The sequence below is a fragment of the Psammomys obesus genome, unplaced genomic scaffold (genome assembly GCF_907164565.1).
Source record: "Psammomys obesus unplaced genomic scaffold, mPsaObe1.curated_primary_1811, whole genome shotgun sequence".
Taxonomy (NCBI): Eukaryota; Metazoa; Chordata; class Mammalia; order Rodentia; family Muridae; genus Psammomys; species Psammomys obesus.
Window position 1 is genome coordinate 11,089,627 of NW_026595981.1, and position 19,883 is coordinate 11,109,509.

The 19,883-nt window shown below is 37.9% G+C and overlaps 1 protein-coding gene across 1 annotated transcript in view; it reads right to left on the reverse strand.

The window, feature by feature from the left end:
* Brip1 (BRCA1 interacting helicase 1) overlaps positions 1–19,883 on the reverse strand; it is a 116,597-nt gene that overhangs the window by 95,031 nt on the left and 1,683 nt on the right. Inside the window, 3 exon segments of the mRNA XM_055620128.1 lie at positions 9,522–9,638; positions 11,503–11,630; positions 15,519–15,692. Of these exon segments, the coding sequence (XP_055476103.1) occupies positions 9,522–9,638; positions 11,503–11,630; positions 15,519–15,692 (419 nt within the window).

Consider the following 19,883-nt stretch of genomic DNA (forward strand, 5'->3'; position numbering starts at 1 on the left):
CACACACACACACACACACACACACACACACACACACAAACATAAATAACTAGATGTAACAATTTTTTTTTAAATACAAAATTCAGGAGCTGGAGAAATAATTCAATAGTTAAAAACATGTACTGCTCTTGCAGAGGACCTAAGTTTGTTTCCTAGCACCCACATCAGGGGGTTTACAACTGCCTGTAACTCCAGCTCTGGAAAACCCAACACTGACTCCTGGGGCACTAACACTTACATGCACATTTTCAAACACACAGGTATATATATACATGAGTGTGTGTGTGTGTGTGTGTGTGTGTGTGTGTGTATACACACATATGTACGTGTGTGTGTGTGTGTATATATATATACACACACACACACACATACACACACATCTGTATAATTTAAAAAAAAAACTTTTTAAAAATACAAAAATTAGTTCTGGTGGGGTGTGGTGGTGCACAATTCTAGTCGAAGTACTTAGCAGAGGCAGAAGGATCACTGTGATGAGGCCAGCCTGGTCTATATAGCAAATTCCAGGTCAGTCAAGGCCCAGTGAGACTGTCTCAAAAAAAAAAAAAAAAAAAGTCCAATTTCAAAAAGTATTTTTCATTATGTCCAATAAATGCTGAAAGTCAATATTCTTGACTTAAATACTTGAATAAATTTACATATTTTAAGTTCTAACAGATAGTTTGGGAATGATTACAAGTATTCAGAAAACTAAGAAAATGACAACAAACCAGAAAAAAAAAAAAATCATGGTTTGAGGAGATGCTAATCAAACTTCAGCGATATTAGAATCATAATGAAGCACCAAAGGCTCAGGAGAAAAGTAATGAGAAAGTGGGAATGACAACACGAAGGGAACAAAGTACATGAAGAAAAGAAACAAAACAAGCACATTTCAAAAAAGATAACTATCAGAACAGTTAATGGTCAGAAATCATTGGCTTAGAAGTAAAAATGAGCAAAGAAGTGGGCTGCAGTGAAAAATACCTGTAACCCCAGCACTCAGGGAGGCAGAGAAAGGAAGATCTCTGTGAGTTCGAGGCCAGCCTGGTCTACAAAACGAGTCCAGGTCAGCCAGGGCTACACAGAGACACCCTCTCTTACAAAAACAAAAAACAAACAGCAACAACAACAAAAAAAATGAGCAAAGAACTCAACCAGAGTTTTTGTTTGAGGCTGTATTAGACTCTTTGGGTTTTAGTATACACATAAACACTGGGCCAGAAACCAATACAAATATATATAACAATAAAGGTGGTGCACACCTTTAACCCCAGCACTGTGGAGGCAGAGGCAATTGGATCTCTGTGAGTTCAAGGTCAGCCTAGTCTACAGGGTGAGCTCCAGAACAACCAGGGCTACAAAGAAAAAAACTTGTCTCGAAAACAACCCAACCCAACATAACCAACCATATATATATATATATATATATACACACACACACACACACACACACACACACACACACACATATATGGTTGGTTATATATAGAAATTATGTAATATATAATTTAATGTCAGATATTAATAATAAAATCTATTTTCTCTCACATATGTTTTTATCATCAGCTAGCAACAAAAGCTACAAATAATGGAAAATCATGCATTTTTTTTAACTTAGGCCTTTTTTTCCCCATTCTCTTATTTAACAATTACGTGAGTACTAAGTTCAGGCTCTGTGCTAGATGCTGGACATAAAAATGTAAAAAGCAGATATTGTACTTATTCTTCTGAACAGCCTGCCAATGAGGCAGACAAGACAGTTTAACACGCACATGATGGTATGTGTTCGAAACATCGTAAAGAAACAGACAGGATGCTGGAAATACATGAGAAACGAGAAACTACCTGAAAGCAATGCTTACAAAGTTCAGCACATACTGGATGATCTGTGACAGCACAAAAGATGAACTCTTTAATGCCAACTCTGGAGGAATTTAACCACTCTAACCCGGCTTCTCTACTCAATAGCCTTGCAAGATAAACCATTTACTTAAATCTGTACCTTGATTTTCTCTTGTAGAACTAGGGGAAACAATGCCTTCCCCATAAATCAAGTGCTTTTGTTTTATTTTGAAACTAAACACAAAGAAAAATTAATATAATTTGACAATAAAAATGTACCCGCATGAATCTGTATTTTCTAAGTGAGTTAATATTCCTAAACCACTTAGAGAAGTGTCCTAGCACGCAGCATCACCGTCTATGCGCTGCTACAATACAGCTAACTAGTCCTTTTAGATAAAAGTAAATTAAAATTGACAGAATGACTTATAAAATACTTTCAAAGAAAACTGGTCATTTTTCTCCTAAGGTATCTCTATGATACCTTTAAGCAGAAAGAGAAAGACAAGGACACAGGGGGAAAGGGAGAAAAAGGAGGGGCAAGGGTATATGAGAAACAAACAGGAAAGAAGTCCTAGGGCTCCTTGGCATCCGCTTTGGCAAAGGTCAACAGCGCACTCTGCTGGACCTGAGTCTTTCCTACACGCTCAACAAAGAGCGGGTACTGCTTGCCTCACTCAACTAGAATCAGTTATTAATGTTTAATGCTAACATTTGTTTAGTAAAAACAATGAAATAAGCATAAAAAATGTCTGTAACAATACCTTCCTCATTGCAGAGATTTACTTAAAAATATAAATCAATTCCTAAGAAAACGATTATAAATGCTGAAACAAAGCAGTATTAGATTAATATTCCCCAAAACACACTGTTTCTGTTGACAGTGTTCTGACCGCGTGAAGACCGATGCCTCACTTGAATGCTATGAATTATCGTTAGAAAATGACCTAAAGCTAAGTGGTAGTAAGTACACACCTGCGATACCAGCAATCAGAGGTTAGAGGAAACTGAAGTTCACGGTCATTGTTAAGTTACATCAGGAACCTAAGGCCAGTCTGAGACATGTCTCAACAAACAAAACAGAAGGACAATTAAAAAGAAAAGAATGGGGGCTGAAGAGATGGCTCAGCAGTTCGTTAAAAGCACTGGCTGCTCTTCCAGAGAATTCGGTTAGGTTCCCAGCACCCCCCTGGCAGCTCAGAGCTGACTGTAACTAGTTTAAGGGGACCAGATGACACTCTCTTCTCACCCACACGGGCATTGTACACATGTGGCGCACATATATACACACAGCTAAAACACTCATACACATAAAATAAAATATAAAATAAAATAAAATAAAATAAAATAAAATAAAATAAAATAAAATAATTAAAAACAACAACAAAAAGAATTTGTAGCCCCTTCCACTCTCAGGAGTCCTTTCTCACTTTTAATAAATCTACATTTAGGCCTGGAGGGGGATGGCTCAGGTTTAGAACCTGACTTCAGTTCCCAGCACCCATGTGGGACAGCTCACAGCCTCTTGTAACTCTACTCTAGAGGATCTCACACCCTCTTCGGGATTCCACAGGCACCAGCAAACATGTACACATACACAGAGACACACATGCATAAATAAATAGTAAAGCTTTAAAAATAAATCTATGGGGGTTGGGGATTTAGCTCAGTGGTAGAGCACTTGCCTAGCAAGGGCAAGGCCCTGGGTTCGATCCTCAGCTCTGAGGAAAAAAAATAAAATTAAAAAAAAAAAATATTATATATATATATATATATATATATATATATATATATATATTTATGTTTACTCTGCTTTGTGAAAAGATAAGGTTACTCTACAATGTTCAGAAAGTGAACCAGATGTAAGAAAAAGGTATTGACTATTTTGTTTTCTCTCCTTTTGCAAACTTTAATGATAAATTTGTATGAAAATATCTTTTGACCCCTAACAGACCTCACAGCAATGTTAATACCCCTTGGGATCATTTAATACTCTGTGCTTACCCTGTTATCCTACTGTGTACTTAGCCTGTTTAAGTTTAACTTGCCTTTAAGAAAACTGTAGATCCAATCTAACTATGCCTTGAATGTCCATGCAATGAGCGTTTACAAGCTAAACAAATGCATAGCTTTATTTATTATGCGTTCTTCCATACCCCTGATCCAGAATAATGTATGTACGTGTATGGTGTGTTTAATCATTTACTGAAAGTAGCCAAGAGGTTGAAAAAAAATCTTGTACAACAAATATCCACCATAAGTGTTGGAAGCAACCTACGAATACAGACTGATAACATATGTTTGCAGTACTGAATACTTTTGGGTCAGTTGGGATCAGTAAAGTGAAGTCTTTCCTTGTGAACCTCTGTTGAAGATTTCTCTAAGAATCCCTCGTTCCTTTCCCATATCATTTTTTTTTGTGCTGTTCAATAAGCACAGCCCTGGGCTTAACCCCAGCACCACATAAACTAGGCTTATTGGCACATGCCTGTAATTCTAGCATTTCCCAGGAAGGATCATCAAAGTTCAAGGTCCTTCTTAGCTACATAGGAGTGAGAGGCCTAGCTATAGCTCAGTAATAGAATGTCTGGCACTGACTCAAACAGTAAAGTACTGAATACGAGCTCAAGCACATAAAAAAGGTTTAGGTGGTATAGATTAAAATATGCAAGATGAGAGCTGGAGAGATGGCTTTGTGGCTAAGCATGTTTGCTGCTCTTACAGAGGACCTGAGTTCAGTTCCCAGAATTCATACTGGTTGGCTCAAAGTTGCCGATATTCATTGAGCACTCGTCTGGCGTCTGTAGGAACCTGAACACATTTGGCATGCAAATACATATACATAAATAAAAATCAATCAAACAAAAAAAGACAGATGAGGGCTAGAGACAGGGCTCATGCAGTAACAGACCTGACAACCTGAGATTGAGCTCCAGGATCCACATAAAAGTGGAGGGAGTGGACTCTGCCTATAAACCTGTCCTCTGATGTCTACACGTGCTCCATATCATGTGCACGGCCCAACATCATACATGCATACAATAACAATAAATACAACTTAAAATATGACGGGTGAAATATAAGGAATAGGACCTTTTAACATGAAAAGTGCCAAGGCAGGACTTGATTTTTCTACTTTACTTTAAAAATGTAATGATAGATCAACTACACACGGCTGGAGAGGTGGCCCAGTAGTTAAGTGCACTTGCTGCTCTTGCAGAGGACGCGGGTTAGGTTCTGAGCGCCCACATGGCAGCTGACAACTGTCTGTGGCTCCAGTTCCAAAGCATCTGATGCCCCTTCTAAGCTCTGCAGACAGCAGAAACACACATGGTACACAGACATGCATGCAGACAAAACACTCGTACATATAAAATAAAATAAATATTTTTAAAACCTATTATGTAATAAATATTAAAACACAAAATAAATATTCATGAAATGTATTTTTGTTCTAATTCTGTATAAAATCACTTATTCCAAAGTCTGTAGAAACTATTTTCATATTTGTATTTGTAAAGACTAAAGTATGTTACATCAACAGTCAAACTAAGGTCCTAAAAGGAAAAACACTCCTTACCCAGCATTTTATTCTTCCAAGAATATAATCTACTTTTATTTCTTTCTTTTATTTTTTATTTTATTTTATTGAGATAGGGTTTCTCTGTGTAGCCTTGGCTGTCCTAGACTTACTTTGTAGACCAGGCTGTCCTCAAACTCACAGATTTCCCCCTGCCTCTGCCTCCCCAAGTAGAGATTACTAATTTTAATTCTCTGGAAAACTAGACACACTAATTAATGCCAAATATGAGGAGGTATTCACTAACACTAAAATTTTTCTAAAGTTTAAATAAGGAAAACACACACATTCACTGTACATTTTATGATTATTGTTTCCTCTGTAATCACTTATTCTATTGTTTGTTAAGTTAAAAAAAAAAACAGATTATTTTAACTTAAGAATGTGTAGCTATCAGCCCTCTGTCAGATTTGGGTTGGTGAAGATCTTGGTATTGAAGGAGATATTGAGATTCATGGCCAAACTTTGGGCAGAGTGCTGGAATCATTATGGAAGAAGAAGGAGATAGAAAGACCTGGAAGTGACAGGAACTCCACAGGGGAGCAATAGAGCCAAAATACCTGAGCCCAGGGGTTCTGCAGAGACTGATACTCCAACTAAGGACCATGCACGGAGAGGACCTAGACCCCCTGTTCAAAGGAAGCCAATTGGCTACTCAGTTTCCAAGTGGGTAACCTAGTAAGGGGTACAGGGGCTGTCTCTGACATTAACTCAGTGGCTTGCTCTTTGATCACCTCCCCCTGGGGGAGTGCAGCTTTACCAGGCCACAGAGGAAGATGATGCAGCCAGCCTTGATAAGACCTGATAAGCTAGGGTCAGATAGAAGGGGAAGGTCCTCCCTATCAGGGGACTAGGGAAAAGGCATAGGGGGAGAAGAGAAAGGATGGGTGGGACTGGGAGGAGACGAGGGAGGGAGCTACAGAGAGAATACAAGGTGAATAAATTGTAATAAATAAATATATAAATTAAATTAAATTAAAAAGAAGGTGTGGCACTGGGCTGCAGAGATGGCTCAGCACTAGAACTGTAGCTGGTCTTCCAGGGGCACTTGGGTTCCCAGCACCCACACAGTAACTATAGTCCAGAGGATCTGATGCACTCTTATGGCTGCCATGGGCACCAGGCACACATGTGGTGCACAGACATACATGTAGGCAATGCGTTCATACACATAAAATTAAAAGGAAATTTTTAATTGTGGCATATTTTGCCTCACTATAGAAAATACATAAAGCTACTTTATGTATTCATGCTTTTTATTACAAACTTGGAGCAATGTAAGAACAAATATCAGAATATAAGTATATGTTCTTAGCACTTTTATGAACACTGACACGCACTAAAAGTGGTAAACCCCACATCAGTCCTCATGTGGTATGTCACTGTGAAAACAAAGACAATTGAAAATATAGAAATTTACCCGTGGTTTACGTCTGTAGACCGTGTATCTGAAACAATTTTCATGATTAGACTTGGGACTCATTACTAAGACAACTGAGCATATAAAGTCTATGTGAATATTTCAAAACCTCGAAAACTAAAAAAGGTGAAGATCTACAGTACTAAGCATCTCAAATATAAAAAGAATATTACATATGTATGTAATATATATGTATATACATATATGTTATTGCTACTATTTCTTCTACTATGTATTGCTTAAGCCTTAAAATATACTAACATCTGTGTAATGATTTAATCTTCATACCTGCCTTGTGAGACAGACACTTGTATCTACATTTAGCAAGTGGGAAAATTAGGTAATATACCAAGAGTTAAAAAAAAATTTCCAAGGACATACACACAGATAAGAGTTGTTCTAACTCAGGCTCTTCAAAGCAAGACAGAGAGCTGATGTTGTACATAGGTCAATGTTAGGGCACCTGCCTGACATTTAGGAAGTTCTAGAGCATTCCGAACTCCAGTCCAAAGAAAGAAAGAAACAGAGTTATTGGTCAACACTTTAATAAATAAACCTGTCATACAAACACACATACACAAAGGAACGCTATTTAGCCTTTAAAAGGGAGACCCTGCCACTTACAATACGGAGGATGTCAAAGTGAAATAAATCACAAACAGAGAAAAAGGCTATGTAACTTTACCTATATGAAAAACCTGAAAAAGTCAAATATAGGGAAGCAAAGAAGAGACTCCCTAGAAGATAACCAGGGATGAAGACTCAGAGCTCATGTGCCGGCACTGGTCAGAGGACACAAAGATTCAGTCAGCTAGGATGGGTCAAGTCTACAGATACAGCCAACACCACGACTGTAGCTTATACTCCACTGCATATCAGAGACTCATTAAGACTAGATTTCAAGTGTTCTTAAACATACACAAAGACACGTAAACCATGTGAGACGAATATGGTAATTAGACTAACTTCATTAATAATTTCAGCATAGACAAAGGTACCAAAACATCATCTGTATATATATATATATATATATATATATATATATATATATATATATATACAGTTTTATATAAAAAAAATCAGTCATGTGGGCAGTCTGATTACAGTATCCATTCCCTTTGTGTGTGCACGTATATGTTGTATATTTTGTGTGTGGTGTATGCACGTGAATGTGCAGGTGTGTGTAGTGAGTTTGTGGATTCCAGAACTGAATGTAGGGAGGTATTTTCCTCTATGGCTTATTGCCTTGAGACAGTGTCTCTCACTGCACCGGAAACTTGCCACTTTGGCTGGGCTGGCTGGCCAGTTAGCTCTCAGAATCCTCCTGTCTCCACCTCTCAATGCTGGAATTACAGACACAAGCAGCCATAACCAGCTTTTTTTTATCTAGTTCCTCATGTTTGCAGAGCAAATGCTTGGACCCATTTCTCCAGATCACCAGAGTCCATTCTTTGAACAAATAGAAAACCAAACCTCTAGCCAGGCATAGTGGCACACACCTGTATTCCCAATGCCTTAAGAAGCTGAGGTAGGACTTCAAGAACCCACGAGTTCAAGGCCATCCTGAGCAACAAGATCAATCCTCTCAAATACTTTTTGAAGTCCAAGCCAACCTCTTACTTATCTCATGATCTTCCTGCATCAGCCTCCCAAGAGTTTGTACAATAGCCAAGAAACCATGTTGTGTTTTAAGTATAAGATAAGGAGCTAGAGAGACAGCTCAGCTGCTCTTGAAGAAGCACTGAGCTCAGGTCTCAGCACCTACAATAAGCAGCTAACAACTGCCTATAATTCCAGTCCTAGGGGATCACATACTGAGATCTACTTTCCCCTGATCATTCCCAACTCCAATACAAACAAATCTTAAAAATATAAAATAATAAAATAAAATAAGAAAAGAAAAAAAAAAGTAAAAGATAAGACAGACAGATTATGTCTTGTAGTATGTGCCTGGGAGGATGAGGCAAAAGAACATTCGTTAGGGACAAGCCTGAGCTATATACTACATTTAAGAGAGCCTGGGTTAGCAAAAAAATATAAATAATAAAAACAAAAATATAAAAACATAAGGATAAAGCTGGAGAGATGGCTCAGTGATTAAGAGCACTGGCTGCTCTTCCAGAGGCCTCAGGTTCAATTCCCAGCACATCATGGCTCACAACCATCCGCAACTCCAGTTTCAGGGGCTCTGATGCCCTCTTCCTGAGTTCGATCTTGGGAACCCACACCATAGAATGAGAGAACCTCCACGTGCTTGAAGCAGCGTATGTGTGCACTCACGCAATAAGCAGACAGGTAGATACAGATAATGTCTTTAAGTAGGAGCAATGGAAGAAGACACCTGGCATTGACCTCTAGCAACCACATGAGCACACGTGTACACACACACACAGAGAAAAAACTGTAAAAAAAGTTTTGGAAAACAACAAACATCAAAACAAAAAACAGAAAAAAAAAAAGAAGAAGATATATTTCACTCACTTTACACACAGGAAACTGAGACACAGAGAGGAAAGGGTTCACCATCACAAACATTAGTGAGCACAAATGCGGTGGCACTGTTAGGGCTTTGATCTCTTGTACTACTCAAAACATGCCGTTCTTTCTCTACTTTCAAAAACAGATTTAGAAAACTCCCTATTTTCCATCTTTAAACTGAGCGACGGCAGAAATACGTACATTTTGGAAAGAGGAACTTGTCTTTCCTACCGGAGACTCAGACTTTACTCTCTTTTCCGAAGCAACTTGTGCATCCACATGGTGAATGTCCTTTTCCAAGCAATGACGTTTTCTCATCTATGAATGCAGAACCAGAGGAAGAACAGCTTGACTGTGGGTTCTTTCACATTCCCTCTTCTAACTCTGAAAACCTATTTCTACTCAGTAATAATAAAATCTTAAAAACCAAAAAAAAAAAAAGAGAGAGAAGAGACCTCATAACACCATTTATGGCAAAGAGAAGACATAGTAACAACTCTTGGGTTTTAATCGAGTATTAATGTATAAAAATTACAGTGTGACAATGATCTCCCTGTAAAATAAGTCATATCATGTAGACATTAAATACAGCATTATAGCAAAGCCCAAGCACATACCTAATTAGAAAATACATTAATAATTAAGCCACATTCTAGATTCCAGCTTAATTTATAACTGGCACTCTTACAAAAATAAGCTAGTTTATACTTCTAAAAACAAGATTTAATTCTAGAAATTGTTGGTAAACATTTAAACTGTGTAGAATGAGAACACACAATTTACATATATCCACCTGAAAGTATCCAGTTGTTTATACACAAATGACATGTTAATTAATAATCCCTCCTTTTTATTCATAACTAAATGTTAGGAAGGATAAATAAATAAATACAAACCAGGGAGTAAAAAAGTATATTTCATATGAAGAATCTGGTAATTCCCGTCTTTAAATAAATTTTAGAAATACACATGTGTTATGTTGATCCTAAAAACTCAGTAAGAGCCGGGCATGTGGGCGCTGCATGCTTGAAACCTCAGCTACGCAGAAAGCCAAGGAAGGATCACAAGTCTACAACCAGGCCGGGCAACTCCGCAAGATCCTGTCTCAAAATAAATTTAAAAAGTGGCGGCAATGTAAGCTCCCTGGGAGGAGATGCTCAGTGTGCTGGAGGACCTGGGTTTAATTCCTAAACATGCGCATGCACAGATAACAAAAACACCACTGAGCAACATGAACGCAAAAAGTCAGAGGCAACTTTATCATTATACTGAAACTATCAATACCAAAAAATATATAATGTGAAAATTCCTATCAGAGGTATCTGAACCAAAAGAAAATGTCTTTATTAGGTAAAAAGTAACAAAGGGTTTAAAAAGTACAATAACAGGGCTGGAGACATGGCTTAGCAGTTAAGAGCACTTGATCTTGCAGAGGACACTATTTCAGTTCCTAGCACCCACATGGTGGTTCACAAAACTCCAGTTCCAGGGGATTTGGTGACCTCTTCTGACCTCTGCTGGCACCAGGCACACATGTGGTGTGCACATACACACATGCACGCAAAACATTCACACATGTAAAATAAAATGAGAATGTTAGTACGATACTCTTCAACAGCAGAGATACTCAAACTGTAAGAGTATACAATAACATGGCGCCTCTACAAGGATGGCACAAAGAGTCACGAAGCATTCCGCATCTTTAACACTCTCTGACATGTAAGATCTAGCTCAACAACAAGAACAACAAAAAATCAGACGTGAGAGAAGAAATAGCTGTTATGGAAAAGACCACCAGCAGGGTGGGGAGAATGAAAGAGTGTCGCCATGCTCAAAACACAAAAGCGTCATCATGAAAACTACCATCTTATATAATGAATCATATTAGTAATTTTGAAAACTTATAATTCTGAAAAACTGTAAAGTTGCTATTTGTTTAGGGTACGCCTGAAGTAAACACTTTACTATCAGACTCTTCGTACAGAGGAAAACACCAGGCAGTTGCTCTGATTACGTGGACAAGCGGCTACACTAACTTCCTTTGTGGCAGGAGACAATAAAATGGAAATGGCTGGTTACTTTATAGCCATATACACAGTTAACTATTCCGTACCACCAACTTCATACTCAGTTGTATCTAACTGTGGAACCAGATTATTTTAAACGCCGATAAACTGCTTACCTGCTGTGCAGTCTCTAAGGGTCGGATTCTTTTCTTCTCTACCTGAAAATCATCATCTTCATCTCTGTGTGTGGATGCCTGTTTCTTGGCAGATAACTTTGCAGCCAGAGTAGTTTTCGCAGTAGAGTCTCACATAAAAGTTAATTTTACAATAAATATGGTAAATTTATAACAAAATACCACTAAAAACTTATTCTATGTAATTTTTAGGAAAAAAGAGAGTTAAGACATTTCTATAAATTTGATAACATTGTTTAACACCTATGATACCCCCCCCCCCCCCCCACACACACACACACTGGCTGATTGATTGAGACAGGGTCTTACTATCTAGTCCTGGCTGCCTAGAAATCCCTCTGTAGACCAGGCTAGCCTCAAACTCAAAGAAACCCACCTGCTTCTGCCTATGAAATTGAATATATGTGCCAAGACATCCAGCAAGGTATTAAAAAAAACTTTTTAATAATCAATTTGTTTTTACCATAAATACAACAAGCATTTTGAGAAACATACATTCAACAAGAAACACCCAATTAATTTTCCCCACAGACCCATGTGTTGTAGGTTACACTCTATCCCATGGCTTAAGGGCTAGAAGTGGAGCTCAGTCGCTAGAGCAGTTAGCTGGCATATGGGAAGCTTTGGGTTCAATCCCTAATGCAAAAGACGCTGACAAAATATGCAGACCGAGTCTCTCAAGATTCAATAAATGTTATTTCATTTCTATGGAAACCTCAGTGCTTCGTTCTTACTGAGTTTCATCAAGTTCTTTAGGATAAGATCCCTGTTTACAGAGTAAAACCCATGTAATGTCTTGATCTCACAACCCTGAAAGCTTATTCCTCAAACCATCAAAAACCTCTTAACTCCTAAATTATAAAAATTATTCCCATTTCACCAAAGTTAATGGGAATGTTACAAAGTTAATCACTTGCAGAGCTGAAGTTTAACAGAATTGCCATTTCACTTCAAAATTCTTAAGTATGATTTCAATACTGACAAACACAATTTGTTTTCTGGAACACTGGCAAACGCATTTCCTCGGTGTCCACAACACTATTCTTCCACTATCCTAAACTTTAGTTCTTCCCATTTCCTATGCACCTTTTCTTACTTCAAGGTGCCTCCTTCCTCTGTTCCTCCACACATTCTCTCCACTTCTGTGCCTTGAATCCCTTTGCCAGAGTCCACACAATGATCAGATCAAGAAAACCAACCAAAGTGAAGCAGTGCCTTGACTGAAAAGATTTACAGGCTACTCACATGGCAAAAAGATCTACAAGAAGGTCCAACAAGTTTGAGCCTACAGATACAGAATGGAATCGATACCCTCAATCACGGCTCCTTTTTTTTTGGAAGTGTCTCTCACTGAGGGTGTAGTTCACTGTTTGGCTAAACTGACTAACAAGCAAGTTCCAGGGATCCTGTCTTCGTTTCTTCAATGCTGGAGTTAGACGGACACCATTAAACTTGGATTTTCTTTTTTAGACTTGTTTTATTATTTTTAATTGTGTATATTTACATGCGTGTAGGTCCCATAAAGGACAGGAATGCCAGAAACTGAACTCTGGTCTCCTGGAATAGCAGGACTTGCTTTTAACCTCTGAGCCAGCTCTCAGCCCTCACATACAATGTTTAAAAGTGGTTGCAGGGGAGTCAAATTCAGGTCCTCATGCTTGCACAACAAACATTTTAACGTTCTTTCTGGACCCAGAACGGAAAGTTTTTTTTTTTTTTTTAATATAATGATTAATAGTTCACCAATTGGGATCAAAGACCCTTATCTTCCATGACTCAGAAGCCTTTCCCCATAAAAGCCATTCTAAAATAAACAACAACAAAAAACTGTTTTTTTATATGCCATGATTTTTGTTGTCCTGTATTAAGGTTATTCTTTCTTGGAACATGGTAGGTTAATTTTCTAACTATATTGCTGTTTTGGGTACAGTCCCTATCTTTTTTTTAGGGTTTTATTTATTTAAACTTTATGTGTATGAGTGTTTCGCAGTGTCTGTTGTGGCCAGATGAAGGTGTAACATTCCCTTGGACTGGAGTTACAGATGGTTAAGGACCGTTGACAGTACTGGGGTCCAAACCCAGGTTCTCAAATGCCATCTCTCCACCCTGATCTTCTATACTCCACAGATCAGAAATTTGCAAGGAGCTCATCAAAGAGGTTAAATTATTACTATTACGGCACACAACTTAAAAAGAAGTGAGAAATCTCTAAAATATATGAAGAAGGAAAAAAAGGAAGGGTGGGGGAAATCAGAGGGACAACTCCCAGAAATCAGTACAAAAGAAAAACTATTTTAACTGGCAATTGACTAACTAAATATGATACTCTTAGTAACCAATAAACATGTAAAATGTTCATTAATCATGACATACTATCAACTAAACTCCAGGCTGGGGTTGGGGTTGTCCTTAGGTTCAGTCTATAGCACTGTAAAGAAGATAATATAAAACCTCAGTGAGAACACAAAACATGACTGGAAGCATCAAGAGATAAGAGTATTGAATATGGCAACAAAGTGAGTCAGATAAACTTTCTGTTTCCCTTTGCATAAAAAGTTTTATTTAATACTGTGCTGTACTATTAACTATGCAATATTAATATCTGAAAAAAAATTAAGAGGTAACTTAGTTTTAAAATGCTTTATCTTAAAAAAAAAAACTTAAAAAAAGAATCTAACAATCACCAGGGCTTTTAGAAAATAATGGCATCAACAAATGTGTTCAGTTAATAGTTACCACGGACTTTTGATTTGAAAAGAATAAAGTATGCTCACAAAGTGCATTATTGAGGGGCTAGAGAAAAAGGCACAAAAATTGGGAAACTGCTGACATTACCTACCACAGTTAATACAATGTACGTGCTATAATCATTCCATTCCTAAGTATCTATACAATAGAAAATATCTGTTTACACTTATACAAACAAGTATCTTATTAAACAAAAGTGGAAACAAACTCAATTATCTGACAACTGTAAAATAAAGAATATATCCTGGTATATGAATACAAGGAAATAACATACAGAAGAAAGTGAAAGAACAAAAGCAATATATTCTTACCAATACTATATCAAGTAAAAGACAGACCTAAGACTACATATATAAAGAAGAGAAGCTCATCAATGGTGTGAAAAGACAACACAGAGAAAAGACTACGGGGGAAAGAGGTGTAACCCAGAAAAATAGCTCAGTAATTAGAGTGAGAACAACAAAAAGTTCAAGGGTTTTTGAGCAATCAATGTTTGGAAAAAATTATTCATTAGGACACACTACTGAGTTTAAAACACATTCTTTGACATGCAGGAAGCTTGAAGTTCCATCACCAGCAGTAAAAATAAATATAATTCAAAGGGTTTCAGAGAGGCTCAGTGAGTAAGAGTCAATGCACTTGCGGACAAGACCAACGACCTGAGTTCAATCTCTGGAACCCACAGAGTGGAAGGAGAGACTGACACCAACAAGTTGTCCTCTGGCACATGAGTGCTGTGGCACATGCACACAGAGACACAGACACACACACACAGTAAATAATAAAATAATAATAATAATAACAAAATAAATGTAATTAAAAAAAGATTTTCAGAGGGACTGAAACTCCAGTCCCAGGGCCTTTGAGGCCATCAGTCAAACATGGCACACAGACATACATTGCAGACAAAATACTCATTCATATAAAATAAATAAATAAATACATATTTTTTTATTTATTTCAGCTGGTGGCACACACCTTTAATCCTAGCACTCAGGAGGCAGAGACAGGCAGATCTCTGAGTTTGAGGCCAGCCTGGTCTATAGAGTGAGTCCAGGACAGCCAGGGCTATACAGAGAAACCCTGTCTCAAAAAACCATAAATAAAATAAAAATTAAAAAAGAATTTTAAAGGAATCAGGTAGAAATACATAATCATACTAGCTAAATTTATCCTAAGTAAGCTTTATAGTAGTAATAACTAGGGATCCAATTACAGACTCCAGCAGACACACGCAAAATATAATTTACCTCTACAGGGTGATGAGACTCCATTTCTTTCAGAAGACGGTTTGCTTGGACTACTGAAATGAGGTGAAGTGTCCAGGTTTGTATCACTGTACGTAAAATTTTTTGAATGGCATGCGCAACAACATGTCCATGGCACCTCAGTTTTTTTATTCACGCCCTCATCCACCGGCTTTCCTAAAACACAAAACAAAACAAAAACCCCTCTTTTTCACAGTAGACGGGTCCCCCCCGCCCCGCTCCTGCCCTAGCTCCCAGAATAATGAGACTCATGAGACTCAAAATAATTTTACGTAGGCCGCATAGCTAGGCTCTTCTCTGACTAGCTCATAACTTAATCCATTTATATTACTCTATATTCTGCCACGGGGCTAGTTATTTGTAATCAGGTATGATGCATCTGTCCTCCTCACGTCTTGCCAGCTGAGACTCCCCCGCCTAGCTCTAACCCAGAATCCTTTCTGCCTGCCAGATGCCCCACCTATTTCCTGCCCAAGATGCAGACCATCAGATTTATTTCTGACAGGTAAAGTTTCCACCCAGACTCAAGATATTCTCTTAACAATTTACAATATAACTAACGAAATGAATAGTAATCTTCCTTTCATCTAGAGTAAGCGACCGCCACAGTTCACCAAGGATAGGAAGTTTCCCAAGTTATAAGACTAAACTAAGAAAAATAATCTCCCTGAACCTTACCTCCAGTATCAAGTCAGAACAGAAAAGTTATACCTATAGTGTACAGAAATGTTATCAATTTATAAATATGAAAATATAATGACAAAGATTAATAATGTAATTAAAAGTACAACCATTCTTGTATTTACTGATATTGAAAATTTTTTCAAAATGCAGCAAAAAAGGATTGAAACAAAGATGAAAAGTATAGCTTCATTACTGCTATTTCCTTAAAGGAAAAATTTGAAATTTCAGTACCCTGAATAATAAAGGCGAGAATCATCACTGTCCACGTTGCTGGAACTGAAGGTGTGTGCCATTACACCCGGCCCCACATTATACTTCTGTTTCAAATAGAAATTCAGGCCAGGTAGTGGTGTCAGAACTCAGAGGCAGCCTGGTCTACACAGCTAGTTCTAGGACAGCAGGGTTACACAGAGAAATTTTGTCTCAACAAGCAAACAAGTAACAATAACAAAAATCAACTAGAAACATTCTATCACCTACAGATTCTGATATAATCATCAAAATACATTTTAACACATATTGTAGAATATTTGATCCCATTGTGAACCCAAAGATTGTGAACTGGAAAAACCTGTTTCTAGTAATAGAATGGCTCAGCCCTAGAACCCACCTTTAATCCAAGAACTTTCTGTTTGCTGTAAACAAATACATGGTATGGATCAGCCCTAGCACACACCTTTAACACAAGAGCTTTCTGTACACAGGATTAAATAAGGTTAACCCTAGGTCAAGAAGAGCAAGAAACCAGCTGAGAGGAATTAAAAAGAAAGAAGGGACTTTGAGTTGAAGGCTATTTCAGACAGTGGAGAAGAAGGTGCTTTTGACTTTTGGCTTTTTCCTTCTGGGGTGTAAGCTGAGTAGGAAAGGCCTTTGGCTTTTTTCTTCTGGAACTCGAGCTGTGTAGGAAGGTCAGCTGGGTGTTTTCTCTGCCTAGTAGGCCTTCACCCTAGCATCTGGCTCCTGAACCTTCATGTGTAAAATCGAACTACTGGAATTTTCTTTCTTTATACCAACATTCCAACCCAATAAAAAGGTAGTTAAGATACCTAAATATAACTTTTAAAATTACAATATGGGGCTGGAGGGATGGCTTAGCAGTTGAGAGCATTTGCCACTCTCCCAGGGGTTCCCAATTCAGTTCCCAGCACCCACATCACTGCTGACAATTATAACTGCACATAACTCACACACATAACTCCAGTTTTAGATGGTCTCAGGCTTTCATCTGGGCTGCTCAGGCACCAGGCATGCCTGTGGTGCATATGCATGCAAGAAAATATACTCACACACATAAAATAAAACCTTTTACAGAAGATGACAGTGTGTACATTGTGAGTCCACATGACAGACAGATACACAACTCACATAGTTTTAAAAAAGGTCATTATAAACAAGTATGGTCATTCATATGTGTAAGCCCTGCATTCAGGAGGGTTAGGAAGGAGGAGCTTGAGCTGAAAGCCAGCCCAGACTACATAGTAAAACCCTGCCTCATAAAAAAAGAAAAAGGCAACATGAAGACATATTGTATACATGGATAAAAATATCATAATGAAAACCATCATGTATCACTAACATATGCTGATAAAAACAGAAAAAGAAAAACAAATTAAATGGTTTTTGAATATACTAACGACATTGTTTACTCATTTGCAACACAAAAACATTTCTCAGATAACTGTCATTAAATTTTTTAAATTATTAACTAGAAGTGTCGGTTTCCTCCAAAGAATGACACCGATAATAATCAAAATGGACAGTAAAAAGATCTTAAAATGTTTACTTTTTGTTAAGTCTTTATTTACATTTGTCTGTTTTAATATGGGAAAGCCGGAACACACATGTGTGTCGAGAACAGAGGACAATCTGCAGGAGTCAGCTTTCTCCCTCTACCACATGGTTCCAGGGATGGAACTCAGGTCATCAGGACATGTAATAAGCACCTTTACCGCTGAGCCATCTTGCCCACCCCTGGTTACCATGCACTCTCAGTAACACAATATTTCTTTTTCATTATGTTTATTTATGTGTGTCCATGCCACAATGCGCGTGTGGAGGTCAGAGGACAACTTGCAGGAGTCAGTTCTCTCTTTACACCAGGCGGGCTCTAAAGACTGAAATCAAGTCACCAGGCTTAGCGGTCAGGCGTTCACACTGAGCCATCGTGTCAGCCCAAACATGTCCTTTAACAATGCATCTGTACATATATGCACACCTATGATCAGCTTTACATTCTTCTAATGCTTTAGGTAAGGCATACCTATTTGTGTCCCTGAAAAATACTCAGTACTGTATTTCAGATTCGTTATTAAGGTTACAAAGTCTTGGGACTGGAAAGGAGGCTCAGAAGAGTACTCCCTGCCCTTCCCAAGGACCCAAGCTCAGTTTCAAGCACAAATATTGGGAGGCTCACACCACCCTGTCACTCTAGCTCCAGGTCATCTAGCACCCTCTTCTGCCCTCTTACATAAAGCACCCTCTTCCGAAGCTTACATAAAGCCATACATACATAATTGAAAATAAAATAAATTTTTAAGAAAAATTAACGTCTTTCATTAAGTAAATATTAATAGCAATTTTAGCCAGATGTCATACTTAAAAAAAAAAAAAATCATACAGTAGCTCTTATCAGCAAATATATGGAACAATTAAAAGTACATTTTATCTCAAAACTCTAGTTTTTACAAACAGAAACATTAATCCTGTTTATGATTGTAGGACTGACTGAGGGGAAAAGGTGCAGCAGGAGCCAGTACCCCAGTATCTTTGTTATACGGAGGAACATGTTCATTTACTTTCTGGCAGTTCTGAGTACGGAACCCTGGACCTTGCATATCTAGTTAAGTGTTACATGACTGAGCTACCCAGCCAGGGCTAGAGTTTGGTTTTTAAAGACAGATTCCTGCTGTATCCCAGGCTTCCTTCAAACTCCTGACTCTGGGGCCTCAGCTTTCTGGGTGCTAGAGATGCAGGGGGGCACATGCTGAATCCTAGCTAGGTGTGTTTTTTTGCAACAAGGCCTCAATGTGTAACTCTGGTGACATTTAACGTAATGGGACATAACAGAAATTCATACGGGCACTATTACATTAAGCTTCTATTTATCTGGTATTCAAACAAGTAGAACAACTAGAATCTTTCATTTATTTATTTTATCTTTTACTTATTATTTTATTTATTTGCTTATTTATTTAGACCTAGGGTCTTGCTATGTAGCCCAGGCTGGCTTCTAACTCAATGTCCTCCTCTTTAACCTCCCAAGTACTAGGCTTACTAGCACGTACCATTATGCCAGTTTTGCATGTCTTCTTTTTTGGTTTTTTAAGACAGCGTTTCTGTGTAGCCTTGGCTGTCCTGGAACTCTCTCTGTAGACCAGGCTGGCCTCAAACTAACAGTGATCCCCCTACTTCTGCCTCCTGAATGCTGGGATTAAAGGTGTGTGCCACACCGCCCATGTTTATATGTTTTCTTCTTCCTATAGTTCATATTTTAATGTAATGAGAATCAGGTAAGAACATATATTCAAGGATATATTCAAGCAATTAGTATGTGTATCAGCACCATGAGAGCTCCATCTCCTATTAGACACAAATTATCATCTAATTACTTTCAAAAGAACTCCAATTATCTATAAGGTTCATATTATCTTGACCTGTACGATC